The following is a 24121-nucleotide window of genomic DNA, read 5'->3' as shown; positions in this document are numbered from 1 at the left end:
ATTTCAACTTCCCAATCTTTGCATGAATCTAAATTTTCCTCTTTCAGCTCATACCAGAGAGCTTTGCTTATTCTCATGAGTGCTTCATTGGGTGTAAGATCAGTATTCAGAGTAGTACCAGTTGCTACCGCAGTTTTTGCTACAAAATCAGCTTTTCCATTAAAATGTATACCCACATGGCTAGGTACCCAAATATTTACAATATCCTCCTCAATACTTCAATTATTAATGATATTATGGATTTCAGCAATTAAAAAATTGGTGATTACATAACAGTTCAGAACTTTGATGGCTTGTAAACTATCATAAAATATACATACTTTTTTAAAATGATATTTAATTGAAATTATAATCGCTTGCCTAATGGCAACAAGTTCACCAAACGTAGATGCATAATTATCATTGAGATTATATAAATAAGAAATATTAAGTTTAGTATCATATACCGCACAACCTACTTTACTTTCTGTAACCGACGCATCAGTGGCTAATATCCGAAAACCTAGATTTTGATAGAAATTATATTTTTCAAAAAAAAAAAACGACTTAAGTTCAGTATTAGAGAATTGAGATTTAGAGCTGTGTAGCTCAGACGCAATGGAATTAATATTTGAATGTTTTTCAAAACTTATATTAGTATTAATTTGATTGAAAATATCAATAAATTTATAATATGTATTACTATAGCTTGACTTATTAAGTATGTTATTCTGTATGTTTAATTTCAAATTCGGATTAATGAACCATTGTTTTACAAGCTCCTTTGCAGTGAGCCATATGGCTCTTTTAGCAGGTGAAAGTTCACAGGCTAACGCATATATCATGTAAATTGGAGTGTTGGGTGGAACCCCCAAACACCTTCGAAGGGTATCATTTTGTACAGTCTGAAGTTGCTTATTATATGTTTTAGGAAGATTCTCAAGAGTAGTATATGCATATTCAGTTTTAGATCTAACATAAGTTTTATATATATTTAAAGCTGTTGAAATTTTAATACCATTTTTAATAGTAGTAAGTTTTTTAATAAGATTTTTAGCAGAAATAGTGTTTTTTTATATAGGCTACATGATCCTTGATAGTTGAATTAGAACTAACAGTTCCAACCAACCATTTAATATTCACAACTTGTTCAATATGAGTACCATTAATGGATATATGAAAATTCTTCCTTATCTTTGACATATACATAATTTTGGCCTTGATTGCTTTCCATACAACGCCTTGTACAACAATATGTCAGCTAATCGAAATCAATTCAAAATTTCTTTTGACTTGGCATTATTGCGCACGGTGAATTGGTTGATTTCGCTTTGCCATCACCTTGTAGAGATTCCCATTGGATAAACAGGAATGCGAGTCTATATAGCTAAGCGAATTGAACTAAATTCGCCGAGCAGAAGAATGTCAATTCGAATGAAAATAATAATTGATTTCGATGAACGGCCTTATACCGAACGTTACTGGTAAATTTGTAATCGGAGTATTGTGTAACCGAAAATCGTTACCAGTTCATGTAAACGCTTGGTTCAAGGCGAATCCACGCCAGGTAGTGACAAAGCCAATTCAACCAATTCGCGCGGCAGAAGAATGTCAAGTCAAAATAAAATGTTCAATCAATGTGGGATAACAACACCTGGTACTGAATTCGCCTGGGCTTGGTTATACTGACAAAAAACAAAGATGCGTAATTGAGAATAAAGTGAAAATGTAAACTAAATTTTGTGTTAAAAAAAGGTATTAATATTGTTTAGAGATTCGTGTACATTAACATGGATACACTTTTTTGCTTAATTCGTTCACTCAAAACGTTGGTTGTTATTTTCGTTGCCCGAAAAAAGAATGTTGGTATCAGCTTAGAATGAGGGCGTAAGAAGCAATGAGCTAATAAGATGACACCACCTTGTACATTGTGGATTAGTATGTCACACTATGACCTTATGTACTGAATTCTCCTTCGTAAACAGTTTGGTGTAGATTCAATTCATGTAAAAAATTCAAGAGATGTAAAAAATTTGAGGGGCTTAAGGGCGAATTAATGGTGACTTATAACCATACAGCCATAACCAGATAAAACAGCTGATCGAACCTACATTAAGGAAATCAATGTAAGCGAGTTAGCGTTATGGTATGGCACCATTAATCGATTACATTGATTTCCATAAGGTAGGTTCGATCAGCTGTTTTATCTGGTTATGGCTTTATGGTTATAAGTCACCATTAATTCGCCCTTTAAGAACAGAACGTTATGGTTATGGTTAGGGTTATCTACTTGAGTTAAATATACTTTATTTTTGTAAATTATTTTTGAATTATTTTATTTTGTATATTATTTTAAAATGAAAATTGTATTGATTGTTTTTTTTTATAATTTATTATTATTTTTAAAATGTTTTTTTTTAATTTAAAAATGTTAATATATTGAAATCTATCTGTATATATAAAAATTAAATTCTGTGTTTGTGTATGTTCGCTATGGAAACGTATTTCCCACACTTCAATCATCACCAAATTTTGGTTTTAGGTTCCTTCGATCAACGGGAAGGTTTTAGGCTAAAAATAATTTCGATATATAAAAGAGGCGTGGCACCTCCCATACAAATGGAATATTTGGTTCTGAATAACTTTGAAGGTATACATGCCAGAACAATGAAATTCAGTAAGGAGTTATATGAGGTCAATCCCTAACACCACCAAGAAAATGTGGAATTGGGAAAAAGGGGGCGTGGCACCTCCCATACAAATGGAATATATCATACTGCATAGCTCTGGATGTAGTAATGGTAGGATAATGAAAAGTGGTAAGAAGCTATATGACGTTAAGTCCTAACACCTCCAGTAAAATGTGGAATGGGGAAAAAAGGGGCGTGGCACCTTCCCTACAAAAGGGATTTTTCAGAACTATGGCTGCCGTACAAACTTAATTATTTTAACACCTAAAGTTTGACTGCATTGTTGAGTTTGGCTGTTATGCCTTTTGGACGTCTAGTAATCTGCCGCCGTTAAAAAAATTTGTTAGCTTCAGTCTATCTACATCTTCTATAAAAATCAAATTCTGTGTGTGTGTTCCCTATGAAAACGTGTTTCCCATACTTCAATCATCACCAAATTTTGGCTGTAGGTCCTTCGATCAAGACGAAAGTTTTTCATATTTCAGAATTAAGAATTTTAAATTTAAATGTTTTTGTTTTTTGGCTATGCGAACGAACTATCTTAGCTGCCAAAAATGATCATGTTAACAAAATCAATGACAGCATTCAAAACCAATTTCCTGGTGAAGTGACGAAATATAAATCGATGGACACAGTTACAGATGAAGATAAAATTGTGAATTATCCAATTGAATTTCTAAACTCTTTAGAACCACCTGGAATGCCTGCGCATATATCAACTTTGAAAATTGGCTCACCAATCATGCTTCTTCGGAATTTAAACCCACAAATATGGTGCTTGCTCTAGAGTTGGAACGCCAAAAAATTTGTTTATCTTTGCACCGAACAAATAAACCAAAACTATTGTGTACCCACATGCATTAAAATAAGATACAAGAATAAAATGTTTTAACAGACAATTTCACAAAATATGCGTACAAAATTCAATTCAATTTACAGAACAATAAATTAAATTATCAACAAACAAAACAGAAAAAATAACGCAACATTCATTCGATCTCGGGCCTTACAACGTACGGGTAAAGCTAGTTAAGTAATAAATTAAGATTTATTAAAACAAAAAAAAAAAAATTATAATTTACAAAAATAAAGTATATTTAACTCAAGTAGATAACCCTACAGTAGGTAGAAATCGATTCATAGACGCGCGATACGAGATCTCTACATTTAGACGTCGAGCACATGTATTTGAATGGAGAGCAGTATACGAGACGTCGGCTGCATGTAAGCTACAAAGCATGAAAGCTTCATGTAGTTAAGCGTACATAAGTGCTGGTCGATATGCGTAGGTACGCTTGCGCAAAAAACAAGAAGTTTGTTTAGATTTTTCTATATGCAAATTTCTGTAATTAGTTTAAAGCCCAGTTATGGCTGTCCAAGGCCCGACAGTCGCTACTGCTGCGTCTGCTTAAAAAAATAGACATACTTAAAATGGTCACACTTTTGTCTATACATCTCGTGCAAAGCGTAGTTTCACCTGGGGCTTACTCCTAATAATCTTCGCGAACATAATTTATTTAAATCATTTGTGGCTCCTTTCCGGTCAAGCACAAAGGGGATTTACAATTGCTAATAGTAAATGAACCTAACCGCACTGGAACAATATACTATAAAAGCGTGCAATTACTTGCATATGCTGATGACATTGACCAATTCAAACACGTCGTCCTATTTTATTGCCACACCAACATATTGTTTGAAAGCTTATCGTCCAACATTGTCATGAAAAGAATCATCATCAAAATGTGGCAGTAACTATCAATGCTATTAGACAAAAATTTTGGATACCAAAACTGAAGTCGCTTCACAAGAGAATTCAAAGTAGCTGTCTTGTATGCTGTATCGATAAAGAGAAACCGAAAGCTCCTCTAATGGGTCAGCTGCCTCCCGACCGGGTAACGCCGTTTGTACGTCCGTTTACTTACTCTGGCGTTGATTTGTTTGGGCCGTTTGATGTCTCAATCGGTAGACGCAGAGAAAAGAGATGGGGCGTCATATTTACATACCTAACAATACGAGCCGTCCACATCGAGCTGGCGGAAAACCTATCCACCGACGCTTTCATTTTGTGCCTACGTAATTTTGTGAATCGACGTGGTACCCCGGTAAGGCTGAGAAGCGACAACGGCACCAATTTCATAGGGGCACAACGAGAGCTGGCATCCGCTGAACAGCTGTTAGACACAGACCGCATCCGAGACGAAGCCACTAAGCACTAAATTGAGTGGATATTTAAATGCCCTGCAAATCCTATCATTAATCAAGTTTTCCCATCTAAAGACGGCCAAGTACGAGTGGTGGAAGTTAATACAATTAACGGAAGTCTACGCAGACCAGCCTCTCGCCTTGCCAGGCTTATGGTTGATGGTGAATCTTCGAGCGATCCACGGGGGGTGGGGTGTTAGGTCACCCTGTGACATTTCCTGTATTCCATAACTTTTGTATTCTTTGTTTACATTGTATTCGTCCATTTACTTTACTTTGTATTTGTCCATATAATTTACTCTGTATTTGACCATATACTTTACTCTGTATAACTTGACATATATATATTTAACTAACGGAATCTGATCATACGATTTGAAGATATAAAAGGCACAATATAGGGATAACGTTTCATTAGATTTGCAGACGTGCCAAGCAACACAATTATAAAACAAACATTCTAAAAGTTTTGTATCGTATTAAAGTTAATAGCACCGAAAATTCTCGTTTTCATTTTTCAATATAATAGCCATAATACTTATGATATAGGATCTCATTATGGATGACTGCGTAGCTTCAGTTTTCAGTTCAACTGTCCACTAGGTTAGGGAAGTAGCACATACCTTCAGTAGTTCGACTGTCTTGGGAAAGCTTTTGCTTCACCACTTTGTGAGGGTTCTGCGATGGAAAAAGCTTCACCTGGTAAATATATGTGCCTACGTATTCACATTTGTAACGTGTAGGTGATATTTAAACTTGGTTGATAGGCTACATACTTATAATCAATGTGATAAAAAGGGACTAAACAAAAAACCTAAAACTAAACCTTTCTCATACGTACATATATCTTCAACTTAAGTGTGAGGTGAGAATCATTTCAAAGGAGTCTTTAAACCCCTACAACCTAGTAAAGGATTTTGCATTACTGATTTAGCTAATTTTTTTAGCCAATGGGGATATAGAATTTTTGAAAGAATCGGTAAATTTTTCGGGTAATTTGCTTTTTTTAACAACTTGAGGACAATTTTTTGAAAAAAAATATGCAAAGTGAGCATTTAAGTTTATTTTGTTTTTTCCTCATTCACACGCATATAGCTAAATAACCAAGTAAGAGAAACAACTGTTCTAGAAGGCATGTTCGTGACAAGTCTAGGCCTTAGGAGAAATGGGCAGCAGGTAGCGCATGCTGAGGAATAATGAATCAGTTCGATTTTAACACGCTTTATTTAAGTACGCGATAATTGTAAAGTACTACACCCAAAGTAGTCTAAATAAAAAACGTTTTGTTATACTGAATATTTGAAATATTTATTCGACAGTTCAGAGATTCGAACGTTCACAAAGGAGTATTATAACAGACTAATGGCTTAAACAGATACAATACGTCAACGTCACGACGTACGCCGAAGCATGTACGGGGAGTAAAGTGAGACACATAACGACTGACATAAAACATCTTTTTATCAATAAAATTGTAGATATTATTATCAAAACATTAATAGCTTATCGACTAATAGCATTGCCTTTGAAAATGGCTGTTTCCCAACGGTATTTTAAATTTTACATTCAAATTTTATTTTCTAACATGTTGGCTACAGCCGTGCCATTGTGGGCTGTGAAATAAATGAACACAAAATTCTAGCGTGGGTTTTATCGAATTTGAGTCAGTAATGTTGAAACGCTTGTGACCCCCACTATCTAGGAGGTCAGCTTGAGGTAGTTTTTGATGCCAAGCATCTGTTATAACAAACGATTTCATTAAACTACGGAACAATTAAAATATTCTCATTCATCAGATGATGAAGAACACTGCGGTATTAAAATAGTTTAAGACTTATCACTTCACTACATAGCACAGGTCGGTTCCATAGGCGAAAAAAAATAGTGAAAAGTTTGTCACCAAATGTATCATTAGTATCTCTTATTATAACAGCCCTAGTATCTCTTATTATAACAGCCCTTTAAAAGATATATTTGTTTTTATTGTATTCGAACTGTACTCTTTAAGATAGCTTCAAAAGTGAGGTTATGGTACTAGTTGGCTTTCGCAGTGTGAGCAAGTTAAAATAAAGTGCAAGCTTAAGCTTTTTAAAAATACATAAAATACCAATGTATCGAAATAAATATAAATGAATATTGAAGTGAAAGGTATTTACTTCATTTTGAAATAATTTTAGTGTTTTTAGCTTTTTGCGTTGTTTTTTTTTTTTTTGTTATTTAAAATTGCACCAGTGCCTTTATTAGTGTTTATTTGCACAAATATTTCAATTTCGGCTAAAGTTTTAGTTGGGTTCCTCACCGATCCTCACGTTGGGACTCATATCTTATTATTAGTCATAGCTTTAAGGTTCTATAGTGTTAATGTCAGTTGCCACGTTCTGCCCCTAACTATTGTTTTGCGACGTTTCTCTGATAGCGTCACCCTGATAAATTATTGCCGTATGTTATATGTACTCATATGTAACATACGACATTGTTTTATCCAGTCGACGATGTGCAAATGTAAACTTTTGTGTGTGTTTGTTGTTTTGTTATTGTTATGTATGCAAGATCTTTTAATAACTTTAATTTCTTTATTTAATCCTATTAAATATTGTATTTGAGATAGACACATCTTACCACTTTTCCCCCCACATCTACTTACTTTTTGTATGCATGCGGTAAAAGTGGATCGGTATAAAGGTATCAGCCGCACCAATTTAATGAATAAATAATTCTGACATATTTGTAAAGCCGTGACCAAAGTTTCACGTTGATATCTCTACTAGAATTATTTTTGGCCACCAACTCCATATAAGACCATCCACTGTGCATAGTATAAAACAAAGTCGCTTTTTCTGTCCCTATGTCCCTTTGAATGCTTAAACCTTTAAAGCTACGCAACGGATTTAGATGCGGTTCTTTTTAATAGATAGAGCGATTGAAGAGGAAGTTTTATATGTATAATAACATCCATTAAATAGTGGAGGAATACTGTTATTTTTGAAGTTGCTAATGTGATGTATATATATAAAAGAAAGTGGTGTTAGTTACACTATTTATAACTCAAGAACAGATGAACCGATTTGGCTGAAAATTGGTGGGAAGGTAGCTTAGAACCAGGATACGGATATAGGACACCTTTTATCCCGTTCTGACTAGGGTCTTGAGATCAAAACGTGGACCTGGGTAATCCTGGGATGTGTTTGTACAATATGTGTATCAAGTGGAAGCTGTTTATGAGTGCTTTGATACGGAATATTTTTCGTACCCCTAGGTGTCTAGGGTTTCGAGATATAGGCCAAAACATGGACCAAGGCAACACTAGGATGTGTTTTTACATTATGGGTATCAAATTGAAGCTGCTGATGAGTGCTTTAGTAAAGGGTAGTTTTCATACCTATTGGTGACTAGGGTCTCGAGATATAGGCCAAAACATGGACCAGGGTAACACTAGGATGTGTTTTTACATTATGGGTATCAAATGGAAGCTGTTGATGTGTGCTTTAGTACAGGGTAGTTTTCATACCGCTGGGTGACTAGGGTCTCGAGATGTAGGCCAAAACGTGGACCCGGATACCCCTAGAATGTGTGTGCAATATGGGTATCAAATGAAAGCTGTTGCTGAGAGCTTTAATGTAATTTTCATTGTGATATTCGATTTAGTCGCATCAACCTGGCAAAACTGGTAAATATGCATGCGAAGCCTAGATAAATACATGAATTAATCATACCCATATACCTATTTACATACCTCCTATTCGATTTGCCTCAAATTTGGTATATAAATTTGCCTATATTAGTATTTACGATCCTTTTTTCCGGGAAGTAGACCAGAGACAGACTGGGACTGAGACTCGGAATGGGACTAGAACAAAATACATACCACCCTCTGGGACTGGCAACAAGGGATGAAGAAGAATGAGAAGAGATTGAGAGAAGAGAAAAGGAGGAGAAGGAGACTGATAAAGAAACAGAGTGAGATGAAGATAGAGATGGATGAAGCGAAAAATACGGAGGGAGGAGTGAATAAAAGGATTAAGAAAAAGTGAAGAGGGGGGAGATAAGAGTTAGATAGAAAAAGCTTATTAAAATGTATTCAGATAGACCAAATTTAGGGCAGAACTACGTCTGACTGGTCTGCTAGTTTATGTATATAAATTATCTCACACATATTTCATTTTGTGCATATATACTGTTGCAAGCACTTAGTTTTGGTAGTAGTAGAAGAGTGGTGAAATCCTTGACTTTGAACAATTTAAAAAAACATAGATTGCATCTGTTAGCTATTTTATTTAGTTTTTATGGAATTGCATAAAAATGAATTAAAATTTTTTACTAGATGTATGAAATGTTCATGCTGTTACGTTTTTATGAATAACTAAATAAAACGCTTGAAAAGTTGCCTTAAACTTTTAGCTTTCTTCTTAGCCTTAAAAATGTTTATTAAGTTGTCTTTAGCTTCTTTTTTGTCCGTCTAGCCTTTTTCTGAGAAAGTTTTGGCAATACTGGTTATGACTACGACATTATGACTATGTCAACTTTTTTAGTGTCTTTAACTGTGCCGCAACTAGAAGAAATCCCCTTTTTTAGGGTATAGATTAAGGCGGTTTCTTTGCGTTCCGGAACAATTTTGATTGGCGCTTACGACGTTTTTCGAGCCGCCCATTCATATCCAAATTATTTCCATTTTAAATTTTCTCTCTTCTAAATACTACTAGATTTACAAATAAAACGAGCCTAACCAATCATGTGCTCCTACATTCTGGTGACAAACGATTCAAATGTAATATTTGTGGTAAAGATTTTTTGTCAAAATGTAATTTAAGTCACCATAAACTAGTTCATAATGAAGGAAAATTGCTTGAATGTGAATTTTGTGAAAAGAGGTAAAGAAAACTTCCTCCTAATATACTTATCTTAATTTATATCAACCTTTCATTTTGTCATGATTTAATAGCTTTATACATGCTAAGAGTTTCCGGCGTCATGTTCGAACTCATACCGGTGATTTACCATACAAATGCAAATACTGCAAATGGGCCTTTCCTTCAAAAGGCCAAGTAATGACGCATTTACGTACTCATCTGGGTAAAAACGTTTATAGATGTGAGTTGTGCCCGTTAGGTTTTCCTCAAGCTTCGAAGCTACGTTTGCACTTAAGTAATCATAAAGACGAAGATCCGGAGACGCGTGAGCGAAATATGAAAGCCTTAAGGCAAGAGGAAGCTAAAATAGAACAACATGTGGCGATGAAAGCTCCAAAGTAAGAATATTACATTCACAGTATCTGTAATCACAACGCAAATGGCAGTGCTCTGCTATCTCATTACTACCAAATGACCTTACTCAGAAATGACCTTACTCCGAACGTTAACGGTAAATTTGGTATTTTGTAACCGATAATCGGTTATACTTTCAAAAAACAAAGATGCGCAATTTAGAATAAAATTAAAATGTGAACTAAATTTTGTGTTAAAAAGTATTTTTATTGTATGAATTAAATGTATGAAAACATTTATTTGAAGCAATTTTTAATTTAGAATCTTAATATTTTGACGAATATTCACATCACTAATTAACGCACAACAACAAAAAGCTTAAAGCAAGCTACATAAACATATTAATCATCATGTACACACATACATACAAGCAGCAGAGAGATACTCGCAAACACATGTCAGCCGAAATAGTACTCACATATACACACGCATATGGTTACACACTACAAATACACGCGCGTATGGCTGGTGACCAGGTAGAGAATTCTAGAAGAAGAAACGTCCAGACATTTGGGCAGAGAGTATAAAAGCAGCGAAAGCTGAGTAGTCAGTAATCAGTTTGATTTAAGCACGCTATTGGTTATGAAGTGTTATTGTGTAGTACTTTCAAAGTAGTCTAATAAAGACAATTTTGCATTATTGAATATTGGAGTTATTTATTCAACAATTTAGCGATAGGAACGTTTTAGTAGAAGGTGTAAAATAAGCGGAGTTTCCCCAAGGTTCGTTACAATATAATATTTCAAGTACAACAATTACGAAACGCACGTCGTCATAGATCGACAGATCCAAATCCATTAAATCCAGCATCGAGACGAACGACACGACTTTCACGTCGTGCTGTGCAAGAGATGGAATACGCTGCTTTCGCTTACAATAGCGAAAATGATTATAGTGAACATGCCAATATTGGTGGAATGACGGTGAGATGTCCACATTGTGATGCAGTCAAATTTCAGGGTGAAACGCCTGGCATGTGTTGTGCTAATGGAAAAGCGATCCACTTCATTCATTCATTTTTGGAACGTCGCAAACGTCTAAGCATTTTTGGTCTCACATTCAAGAATATAATGCGGCATTTCAAATGACTTCTTTTGGTGCGACCAAATTGTAAGAGACAATTTCATGCCGACATTTAAGGTAATTACTTCATGCGGAATATCATATGATCTGAGCAGGAATTTTTTTGATGTGTTCAAGAATTCGTATTCAGTATCTAATTACATTTCAAAAAAATATTACAGATTTAAGGTCAGATTTATCATCATCATCGAGCTGGATCGAAAATTGAAGCAGAACGCCTTAATTATCTTCGATTCAATCAAGCCAAATTACGATCGGAAGAATACATACACTTGCGAGATGCAATAGTGAATGATGGCAATGTTAATGATATCGGACGTTTAGCAATTTTACCATCGACATATGTTGGCAGTCTGCGCCACATGCACGAATATACGCAAGATGCAATGTCATACGTTCGCAAATATGGTCGTCCCGACCTATTCATAACATTCACATGCAATCCACAGTGGTCTAACATAAAAAACAATTTATTTGATGTTCAGAATCCAACAGATCGACACGATATAACAGCACGGGTATTTCGACAAAAAGTAAGAGCACTGATGGATTTGATTATCAAATTGCGAACTTTTGGGGAGGTGCGTTGCTGGATGTATTCGATTGAATGGCAAAAGAGAGGGTTGCCGCACGCGCATATCTTGATATGGCTGGTTCGTAAAATAACACCCGATCAAATTGATATCATTATATCAGCTGAAATTCCAGATGAAATCAGTGATCCAGAATTATTTGAAGTTGTCACGAAAAATATTATCCATGGCCCTTGCGGTCAGATAAATATGAACTCGCCATACATGATCGATGGAAAATGTTCAAAACGGTATCCAAGAGCATTAACTTCGGATACTATTACAGTTGCCGACGGATACCCGTTGTACCGACGTCGGTCACTGGAGGATAATGGCCATACAACAACAATTAAAATACGCAATCAAGACGTTGAAGTTGATAATCGTTGGATTGTGCCTTATTCTCCACTATTGTCAAAAGTATTTCAGGCTCACATAAATGTTGAGTACTGTAATTCTGTGAAATCGATTAGATACATTTGCAAATACGTCAATAAAGGCAGTGATATGGCTGTTTTTGGAGTAGCTGGTGACAATAGCATTAGTGAAATCGCACAATATCAAATGGGGCGCTACATTAGCACTAATGAAGCTCTTTGGAGAACTTATTAATTTCCAATTCATGAGCGATATACTGCTGTGGTTCATTTGGCTGTTCATCTTGAAAATGGCCAGCTTGTGTCTTTTACCGATGCAAATGTACAGCAGAGAGCAGCACAACCACCAGCAACAACATTAATTGCATTCTTTCAATTGTGCGAAAGCGATAAATTTGCCAGAACGTTGCTGTATTCAGATGTAACGCATTATTTCACTTGGACTGCAAAGAAATGGCAATGACGTAAACAAGGAACACCTCTTGATGGCCATCCGGGTGTTTTTTTGCAGATACCATGGGAAGATTGTACACAGTTCATCCAAACAATGCAGAATGTTATTATTTGCGATTGTTGTTAGTAAATGTTGTTGGGCCACGTTCATTTCAACATTTGCGAAGAGTGAATGTTCATTTATGTATGACGTATCGTGAAGCATGCGAGCAATTAGGTTTGCTTGAAAATGATGGGCATTGGGATTTAACGCTTCACGATGCATCGATTGCTTCTTCTCCACATCAAATACGTATCTTATATGCCATAATCGTGTCAACATGTTTTCCATCAAATCCTCTTGAAGTGTGGAATAAACACAAAGATTTTATGATAGAAGACTATTTGATTCGAATGCGTCATTACACAAGAAACACTGCTGATTTCATTGGAAATGTATAATGAGGCATTGATAGCGATTGAAGATATGTGTCTTACGATTGCATATAAAGGATTAGGGCAATTAGGTTTGTCACCACCCAATCGTCCAATGCATAATTTATTTGATCGAGAATTGCAACGTGAACAACAGTATGATCCCAATGAATTGCAAGCATTTGTGAATTTGAATGTTCCTAAATTAAATGACCATCAAAAACATGTCTATGATACCATCATCCAAGCGGTACAAAATGAAGTCGATGGATTATATTTTTTGGTTGCGCCTGGTGGTACGGGAAAAACATTTGTCATATCACTCATTTTGGCAGCCATTCGATCGCAACGAAAAATTGCATTGGCACTTGCTTCGTCGGGAATCGCTGCTACTCTATTGGATGGTGGACGAACAGTGCACTCTGCATTAAAATTGCCGTTGAATGTGCAGGTATGCTTATATTTATTGATTGATCACTTTAAATTTAATCGATATTAATTAAAATGTAATTATTTTCAAATTAACAGGTGATTGAACATCCCACATGCAATATTTCAAGAAATTCTGCAAAAGTTTTGCAACAAGCAGCAATTCTATTGGATGAATGTACAATGAATCAAGAAATTTTGGTGGTGCATTAATATTATTGTCAGGGGATTTTCGACAAATATTGCCTGTGGTTCCACGATCAACACCGGCGGATGAGATCAACGCATGTTTAAAGTCTTCTCTTCTGTGGCGACATGTGCAAAAATTGACATTGAACATAAATATGCGCGTTCAATTCCACAACGACCAATCTGCAGATCGGTTCTCGAAGCAATTGTTAGATATTGGCAATGGAAAAGTTCGAGTCGATAACACAAATGGATTGATTACATTGGTACAGAAATCCATTCTCCAATCAACAGAAGAGTTGATTGAAAGTGTGTTTCCAAATATTGTTCAAAATTACAGGAATCACAATTGGTTGAGAGAACGCGCAATACTGGCACCAAAAAATTTACACGTCAATGCAATCAATTATCAGATTAAAGAAAAATTGCCAGGTGCAGTGACATCATATAAATCTATTTATAGCGCAATGAATGCAGATGATGCAGTGAATTATCCAATTGAATTTTTGACTTCATTGGAACCACCTGGTATGCGACCGCATTATTTGAATTTAAAGGTTGGCTCATCAATTATTTTACTGCGGAATTTAAATGCACCAAAAATGTGCAATGGCACAAGATTAGTAGTAAAAAAATTGATGCCGAATTTAATTGAAGCGACAATATTGACCGGAACAGCGAAAAATGAAATTGTACTCATACCACGTATTCCACTGATTCCAACAGACATGCCATTTGAATTTAAGCGTTTGCAATTCCCAGTGCGTCTATCATTTGTCATGTCCATCAATAAGGCACAAGGACAAACGCTTCAAATATGCGGATTAAATTTGGAGGAGCCGTGCTTTTCACATGGACAGCTATACGTGGCATGCTCAAGAGTTGGAACTCCAAATTGTTTGTTTGTGCTCGCTTCCAATGGGCAAACTAAAAATATTGTATATCCAAATGTTTCGGATTGACATTAATAATTTTGAAATACAATGCATTCATTTCATAAAAAAAATTTATAATCTTTCATTTCTTTTTTTGGTTGGTTGCTACGAAGTGCAACGGGGTCCGCTAGTAATATTATAAATGCGAAAGTTTGGATGTTTGGATGTTTGTGTGTCCAGACGTTTGTCTTTGTGACTGAATCACGCAAGATAAATCCGAAAGTTAGGATGTTTGGGTTTAGATGTATGAATGTTTGTGTGTCCAGACGTTTGTCTTTGTGACTCAATCACGCAAGAACATACATATTTTTTGTTTAGCCTGACGAAAATTAAGTAGAGAATAAGTCAAAATGAGTGACATTGAGTTATTTGCTGCATTTGAGCTTTTTGAAGTTTTGTTTACTTTTGTACAAATGATTACAAAATGTAATTTCAAGCAAAATAGCATGTTAATACTTTTGTACAAATGCCTATAATATTTATGCACAATTTATGTTCAATATTTATGCAATATTGAAAATTTTAATTTAAATATATTATAGCATAGTACAATTTAATTAATCAGGGGGAGGTGTTGCGTTTTCCGACGGCAAATCTTAATAATGGCAACCAAAATTTACATGAATAATTTTCCTCCGATCAGTATGACATATGTGGAGATTAAGTTTCCTTTAAGCTATTCTGATCTATTTCGTTGTAGTGCGAAAATGTAATTTCATGCAACATAGCATACACGATATTTATGCAACAAATATATAATAAATTATATAATTTGTATACAACAATATACACTTGTACATATATCAACTTTTAAATACCTAAATATGTTTATAATTTATGTCAAATATTTTAATATACATACTTTTCTTTGATATTTAGTTTTGATAGATATAAAAATATTGTGAATTGAAAATAGTTCTGATATATCAAATTATAATACTTAAAATAAAAGAACATTTCAAAAATTTCAATCAATTTCATTAATCAGACGAAGATCTACAAGATATGCGTTTTGCCGACGGCAAACCATATTATTGGCCACTAAAATTTACATGCATTGCATAAAGTACATATGTATGTATGTATGTACTTATAATAAATAAAAATATAATTATTTTGTTCGCAAACAATACGAATTAAGCGTTTTCATTGGGATTGGGGGTGGTTGCATGGCTGCATTTAAATATATGTACATATGGACATGTGTCAGCTGCCTTTATGTATGTACGAAAACATATATCTAATATATAAAATTCTTCTGTAACGGTTTTAGAGGCTAAACTCCTCCGAAACGGCTGAACCGATTCTCATGAAATTTTGTGAGCATATTGGGTAGGTCTGAGAATCGGCCAACGTCTACCTTTTTTTCCCTACGTGTTTAGGGTCTTGAGATCAAAATGTGGACCCGGGTACCCCTAGAATGTGTTTATACAATATGGATATCAAATGAAAGCAGTTGATGAGTGCTATAGTACAGGATAATTTTCATACCCCTGGGTGAGTAGGGTCTCGAGATATAGGCCAAAAAGTGGACCCAGATACCCCTAGAATGTGTTTATACAATATGGATGTCAAACGAAATCTGTTGATGAGTGCTATAGTACAGGATAATTTTCATACAACTGGGAGGTTAGGGTCTCGATATATAGCCCAAAACGTGGACCCGGGTACCCCTGGAATGTGTTTATACAATATGGATATCAAATGAAAGCTCTTGATGAGTGCTATAGTACAGGATAATTTTCATACAACTGGGGGGCTAGGGTCTCGAGATATAGCCCAAAACGTTGACCCGGGTACCTCTAGAATGTGTTTATACAATATGGATATCAAATGAAACCTGTTGATGAGTGCTTTAGTATAGTGTAGTTTTCATACCTATTGGTGACTAGGGTCTCGAGATATAGCCCAAAACATGGACCTGGGGACCCCTAGAATGTGTTTATACAATATTTATTTATTTATTTATTTATTATTTAAAGTCGACGACAAACTATGGTCGACTGCATAATATAAAAGATATATAAATATACAACTCAAAAGATAAAATTTAAGTTATATCGAGCTTTCAACAATGTTATATTACAAACAAAGAAATATTAATGAACATTACTATTTAATTTCAAAATATAATAATAATAATAAGAAATATGAGTAGAAATAAGATCTTATGCCGAAATCTTATACTGGCGGAATGCATCAGATTCCGCTCAGCATGATTTCGGAATGCAGTGGATTCCAATCTCCCTGTTGGAATGCAACAAGATTCCAATCAGCATGTCATGGGAATCCGGCAGTGCTAAGAGTAGTGTAATGAGGATACGCCATCACAAGGCATAAAAAAGTGACATGACCTGTGTTGTTGGAATGCACCGGATTCCAATCAGCTCGATGCCTGACCCATAAGATTATACTGCCGGAATGCATACGATTCCGGTCAGTGACTCTTGAAAAAGCATGTTTTTTACGTTGTTGGAATGCACCAGATTCCAATCAACACAGTACTGTCTTGTTCCTTCTTAATGAGACATGTTGATAAATGTTCCTCCATCCTTAAGCGAGATAGTTCCTGTTTTTTTATCGAAGGAATAAAATGCCGGCAAATTAAATTAGCTTGTATCTCTTAAATTAGATAGGCAAGTATTGCATTACGTATAGTGGCAAAAGTACATTCAAGACTGATGCAGCTATACAAGTCATTGTAGTGCGCGCACCAGATAAGAAGAGGATTATTTTTAGCAAAGTTTCGTCGACAAAGGGGTAAATAGAAAGGAACGTAGTGTCTGGATACTCTAGGGGGAACCGCAAAAAACAAGCGGCTGAGGAGGTCCGCGGAATCAATTTCTCCAATAATGAGCTTATGGATGAACAATACCCCCAGTAATATTCTCCGATTTTCCAGAGTGGGTAAGTTAATAAGAAGAAGTCTACTTCTGTATGGAGGAAGGTGGAGACTTGAGTCCCAATTAAGGCCGCGCAATGCAAATATCAAAAATTGCTTTTGAACTGACTCAAGACGCTTTATATGCTTTTGAGAAACAGGGGACCAAACGCATGAGCAATACTCGAGTATTGGACGAACCAGCGATGTGTAAAGAACCTTAGTGAGGTACGGATCATCGAACTCTTTAGCCCATCTTTTAACAAATCCAAGTAAACCCAACGCTTTGTTGGCTATAGATGAAATATGCATGTTAAAATTCAATTTCGGATCAAAAAGGACACCTAGATCATTTGCAATAGATATACGCTCCAAAGGCGTACCATCTATTACATAAGATTTCAATGCTGGCTTCACTCGGTGAAATGTCATATGCTTACATTTAGAGCAATTTAAAGCTAATAAATTTGTTGTGCACCAACATTGGAACGAGTCCAAGTCGGCCTGAAGAAGATCCAAGGAACTCAAATCGGTAGGACAGTAAGTGTAGCAAAGTTTTACATCATCCGCACACATTATAGTATGGGAATATAATATTATCTGTGGCAAGTCATTAATGAAAAGGGCAAAGAGCAAAGGGCCTAGATGACTTCCCTGGGGTACGCCGGAGGAAACTCCGAACGAATCCGACAGATTGCACTTGAACAGGACTTTTTGGGTCCGGTTAGAAAAATAGCTTTTCAGCCACATTAATAGGTGAAACGGAAAGCCCAGTAAATCAAGCTTATGAATAAGCAACTCGTGGTTGACGGTATCAAATGCTTTGCTGAAGTCCGTGTAGATGACATCCGTTTGCTTGTTCGCTAAAAATCCTTCCATAACTATAGAGGTGAAAACAAGCAAATTTGTAGTGGTTGACCTTTGACGAATAAAACCGTGTTGGCATGGAGATAAAAGACTAGAACACTGATATTGCAGTTGATTGGTGACAATCTGTTCAAAGACTTTAGGAATGACTGAAAGTTTAGCAATACCCCTGTAGTTTTCAACTTTTGACCTACTACCTTTTTTATGCAGGGGTATAATAAAAGACTGTTTCCAAAGTGCCGGGAATGACGCAGATCCCAGAGATAGCTCAAATAATTTTAAAATAGGCTCATACATGTTTTCGGCGCAGTACCTAAGCACGCAGCTAGGAACACCGTCCGGTCCCGGAGAAAAGGTGGGCTTCAAAGATTGAAGCCTCTGAAGAACAATATTACCATCAATAGCAGGATTCCTAATGTAATTCGAGCTATCTAAGCGATAGGGATATTGACCAGAATGAAAACCACTGGATGAATACGTGGACTTAAAGAACTTAGAAAATAGTTCAGCAACGTCGTCATCAGTGCAAGCTTTTTTATCTCCAAAGGTTAATGAGGAAGGATACCCAGAAGTTTTCCGCTTTGAATTTACGACACTGTAAAACTTTTTTGGATTTCTAAAAAAATGGGCTTTACAACAACTCAAGTAATTTTTATAACAAAGCTGATTAAGACGGTGAAATTTAGAACGAGCTATTAGATATTTAGAGAGGTCAGCAGATGCTCCAGATTTCTTGAACCTCTTATAAAGCCTAGATTTGATGTTATTAAGTCTGATAAGTTGCCTTGAAAACCAAGGGGGCTTATTCGAACATAGGGTATAGCGAGTAGGAATGCAGGTATCAAAGAAGCTATCAAGCGTGCTGTAAAATATAGAGATAGCCGAATCGACATCAGTGCAAGCATAGAAATCCGACCAATCATGGGAAGCCAACAGATCATTGAGCATAATGAAATTCGCTTTGTAGAAGCATCTAGATCGGGGACGAGACTGTACTTGAATCCTACGGGGTAGGCTGATATCAAGTGATATCTCTAGCGTAGGGTGAAGAGGGTCTTCTGGAAGGGATAAAGGTGGTATTTGCGTAAGGGCAGTACCCACCGAGCCATCCACAAATACTAAATCCAGCATTTTATTTCCACTATTTGGAACATTGTTAATCTGTAAAAGAGATGAGTCTAACAAGCAATTGAGAAACTCATGTTGAGCAGTGGGAGTTAAAAAGTTTGAATCACTTATATTAACCCAACTAACTGTTGGCAAGTTAAAGTCACCAACAACAACAAGTCGATCGTTATCTCCCAACTGCGAATGCAAATCACAGATGGCCGAGCTATGACTAGCATAAACATCCATATCCGAACGAGGTGGTATATACGAACAGCAAACAATTACGCTATAGCTACCGAATGAAAGCCTAACTGCTATGAATTCGACATGGGAGATATTGTCCAGCGAAATCAACTCAGACGATAGGTTAGATTCAACAGCAATAAGGACACCTCCCGCTCTAGAGATGCGATCACGCCGATAAACAGCATATTTATTTGAAAAAACCTCAGAATTGTAATTATCAGGCTTTAGCCAGGTCTCCGTAAAAGCTACAACTTGTGCAGAAAAGTTGAAAGAATTAAGGAAGAATGGAACAAGTTTTGATCGTAAACCACGAACATTTTGATAATTAATGAGAAGACGGGACAGATCAGCAATTACCTTTGTGTTGTTATTACTGTGTTCGTCATACCGTTTTTTGGCTGTAATAAAACAGGTTCGGCCCTCGCCTTTCTGGTGAACAAGTGAACCACAGTATGCTTGGGCCAAAAAGAGGAATCAAGTACCTTATCGAAATATTCATCTGAAAGGGATATTTTAAATGAGGAGATGTCTCTCTCATATTTAAAGTTAAATTTATACACATTGATGTTACTAGTGGGTGCAACACCAAGTTTAGAGCGAACGTAATGAGCAATGTCATTTTCGGTAAGCGAGGCGTGTAATCGGGATATGGATATCAAATGAAACCTGTTGACGAGTGCTATAGTACAGGATAATTTTCAAACCCCTGGGTGAGTAGGGTCTCGAGATATAGGCCAAAAAGTGGACCCGGATACCCCTAGAATGTGTTTATACAATATGGATGTCAAACGAAAGCTGTTGATGAGTGCTATAGTACAGGATAATTTTCATATAACTGGGAGGCTAGGGTCTCGAGATATAGCCCAAAACGTGGACCCGGGTACCCCTAGAATGTGTATACAATATGAATATCAAATGAAAGCTGTTGATGAGTGCTATAGTACAGGATAATTTTCATACCCCTGGGTGAGTAGGGTCTCGAGATATAGGCCAAAAAGTGGACCCGGATACCCCTAGAATGTGTTTATACAATATGGATGTCAAACGAAAGCTGTTGATGAGTGCTATAGTACACGATAATTTTCATATAACTGGGAGGCTAGGGTCTCGAGATATAGCCCAAAACGTGGACCGGGTACCCCAAGAATGTGTTTATACAATATGGATACCAAATGAAATCTCTTGATGAGTGCTATAGTACAGGATAATTTTCATACAACTGGGAGGTTAGGGTCTCGAGATATAGCCCAAAACGTGGACCCGGGTACCCCTGGAATGTGTTTATACAATATGGATATCAAATGAAAGCTCTTGATGAGTGCTATAGTACAGGATAATTTTCATACAACTGGGGGACTAGGGTATCGAGATATAGCCCAAAACGTGGACCCGGGTACCCCTAGAATGTGTTTATACATTATGGATATGAAATGAAACCTGTTGATGAGTGCTTTAGTATAGTGTAGTTTTCATACCTATTGGTGACTAGGGTCTCGAGATATAGCCCAAAACGTGGACCTGGGTACCCCTAGAATGTGTTTATACAATATGGATATCAAATGAAACCTGTTGACGAGTGCTATAGTATGGGATAATTTTCATACCCCTGGGTGACTAGGGTCTCGAGATATAGGCCAAAACGTGGACCCGGATACCCCTAGAATGTGTTTATACAATATGGATGTCAAATGAAAGCTGTTGATGAGTGCTATAGTACAGGATAATTTTCATATAACTGGGTCTCGAGATATAGCCCAAAACGTGGACCCGGGTACCACTAGAATGTGTTTATACAATATGGATATAAAATGAAAGCCCTTGATGAGTGCTATAGTACAGGATAACTTTCACACAACTGGGAGGCTAGGGTCTCGAGATATAGCCCAAAACGTGGACCCGGGTACCCCTAGAATGTGTTTATACAATATGGATATCAAATGAAGCCTGTTGAGTGCTTTAGTACGGCGTAGTTTTCATACCTATTGGTGACTAGGGTCTCGAGATATAGCCCAAAACGTGGACCTGGGTACCCCTAGAATGTGTTTATACAATATGGATATCAAATGAAAGCTGTTGATGAGTGCTATAGTACAGGATAATTTTCATACAACTGGGAGGCTAGGGTATCGAGATATAGCCCAAAACGTGGACCCGGGTAACCCTAGAATGTGTTATACAATATGGATATCAAACGAAAGCTGTTGATGATTGCTTTAGTACAGCGTAGTTTTCATACATATTGGTGACTAGGGTCTCGAGATATAGGCCAACACGTGGACCCGGGTACCCCTAGAATGTGTTTATACAATATGGATAACATATGAAAGCTGTTGATGAGTGATTTAGTAGAGGATAATTTTCATACCCCTGGGTGACTAGGGTCTAGAGATATAGGCCAAATGTGGGCCCGTGAACGCCTAGATAATGTTTTTACACTGTGGGTATCAAATTGAAGCTGTTGATGAGTGCTTTAGTACAGGGAAGTTGTCATACCTATTGGTGACTAGGGTCTCGAGATATAGGCCAAAACGTGGATCAGGGTAACACTAGGATGTGTTTTTACATTATGGGTATCGAATTGAAGCCGTTGATGTGTGCTTTAATACAGAGTAAGTTTTATGCCGCTGGGTGACTACGGTCTCGAGATATAGGCCAAAGCATGGACCCGGATGCACCTAGAATGTGTTTTTATATTATGGGTATCAAATTGAAACTGTTGATGTGTGCTATAATACATAGTAAATTTTACACCGCTGAGTGACTAGGGTCTCGAGATATAGGCCAAAACGTGGACCCGGATACCCCTAGAATGTGTGTGTATATTATGGATATCAAACGAAAGCTATTGCTGAGAGCTCGAAAGTTCATTGTGATATTAGATTTAGTCGCATCAACCTGGCACAACTGATAAATATGCATGTGAAGCCGAAATAAAGACAAGAATTAATAATACCCACATATCTATTTACATACATAGATACGTCCTATTCGATTTGCCTGAAATTTCGTATATTAATTTGCCTATATTAGTATTTACGATGTTTTTTCCGGGAAGTGTACCAGAGATGGACTGGGACTGGGATTAGGACTAGGACTGGGACTGATAGAAGGAGACTGATAAAGAGATAAAATGAGACGAAGATGGAGATGAAGCGAAAAAGACGGAGGGAGGAGTGAATAAAAAGATTAGGAAAAAGTGTAGAGGGGTAGGGCAGAGTTAGACGTAAAAAGCTTATTAAAATGTATGCAGATAGACCAAATTTAGGGCAGAACAACGTCTGCCGGGTCTGCTAGTCTATTTATAAATACAAATTTACGTATACGAATGGCGAATACAATCGAATACGAAGGGCTGGCTGTCAAAAGTGTTGCCGCTTACAGCTTTCAGAAAACGGGAGACAAAAAAAGGGAATTAAATAATTGCTAGAATTAACTAAATTCTAGCTGTTTTCATCAATAAGGCTATTTAAGTCATCCATACTTTTCTGGAAAGACTGTTCGCAACCTTCTTTGTATATTATATTTTAAAATTAGCGCAAATATGCTCTTTAAACGAAAAAATAGCAACAAACGCAAATTTTGACATCGACTTGTCAGTGCGAATTTGTGCCATAAGAGGGCAAACTAGAAACTCTTCAGCCGGAACAGCAACATTGCCGCATGAAATCATGGCAAGAATAAAATAAGCGTATCCACTTAAAAGCTGAAAAATATGAAGAGGTGAACCCGAGAAATTATCCACTTTAGATAAATATTTAAAAATTAATTATTTAAATTTATTCGTGTAATAGGAGGGAATTTATTCATTATTTTTTATACAGATTTGCTATGCGATAGCTATGCTTCTTTGTGTGATACACTTTTTCCGAAATACTTACTTCCACACAGGCGTATGACGGTATAATCATTATTGTTTTGCAAAAATCTTTGATTTTGAAAGATACCTTTGTTTTATATTAAAATACTTTACCTTTTTGCTTTTTTTTACATTTGAAAAGCTTTGTGTAGTAACACCGCACCTAAACCATACATTGCATTCACTTGGTAAAGTAAAGATCTCAGCTAAACCTTGCTTGCATATTTCTAAATAAATATCTGAAATATAGTAACGTAGCTTCATATGCGCGGTATAGTGAAATCCCCTAATATGAAGTCAAGTTGGAAATTATAAAAATCACAAAATTGGACTTTTGATGATTTTGTAAGAATGCTGTGTTGCAAAGTTTCATCATGAAGTTTTTGGAAGTAAAGGAGAAGCATTTTTATGAATCAACTTTCAAGAGGAAGCATCTTTATGAATGAATTGTTTGGACTTTAGCAAGAAGTTAAGTTGCAACATTTCTTTCTTCCTCACGAATTTATTTCATTTGCAAATAAGTAAAAATTATACAGATTTTAGTGGTATGTATGTATGTTGCATGTTAGCAGAG

The 24121-nt window shown here is 36.2% G+C and overlaps 1 protein-coding gene and 1 pseudogene across 2 annotated transcripts in view; both read left to right on the top strand.

Moving 5' to 3' along the window:
- The window catches only part of LOC137233927 (zinc finger protein 708-like), an 86825-nt gene extending 76504 nt beyond the window's left edge, over nucleotides 1-10321 (top strand). For both annotated transcript variants that reach the window (XM_067757469.1, XM_067757468.1), the window contains 2 exons: nucleotides 9575-9742; nucleotides 9814-10321. In XM_067757469.1, coding sequence (XP_067613570.1) covers nucleotides 9575-9742; nucleotides 9814-10123 — 478 coding nt within the window. In that variant the 3' untranslated portion in view covers nucleotides 10124-10321. The remainder of the gene's footprint in view (nucleotides 1-9574; nucleotides 9743-9813) is intronic.
- A 665-nt stretch (nucleotides 10322-10986) lies between these two features.
- Nucleotides 10987-15700, top strand: LOC137254337 (uncharacterized; annotated as a pseudogene).
- Nucleotides 15701-24121: the final 8421 nt, after the last annotated feature.

This window comes from Eurosta solidaginis, chromosome 5 (genome assembly GCF_040869045.1).
Source record: "Eurosta solidaginis isolate ZX-2024a chromosome 5, ASM4086904v1, whole genome shotgun sequence".
Taxonomy (NCBI): domain Eukaryota; kingdom Metazoa; phylum Arthropoda; class Insecta; order Diptera; family Tephritidae; genus Eurosta; species Eurosta solidaginis.
This window is presented reverse-complemented; position numbering and strand designations above follow the sequence as displayed.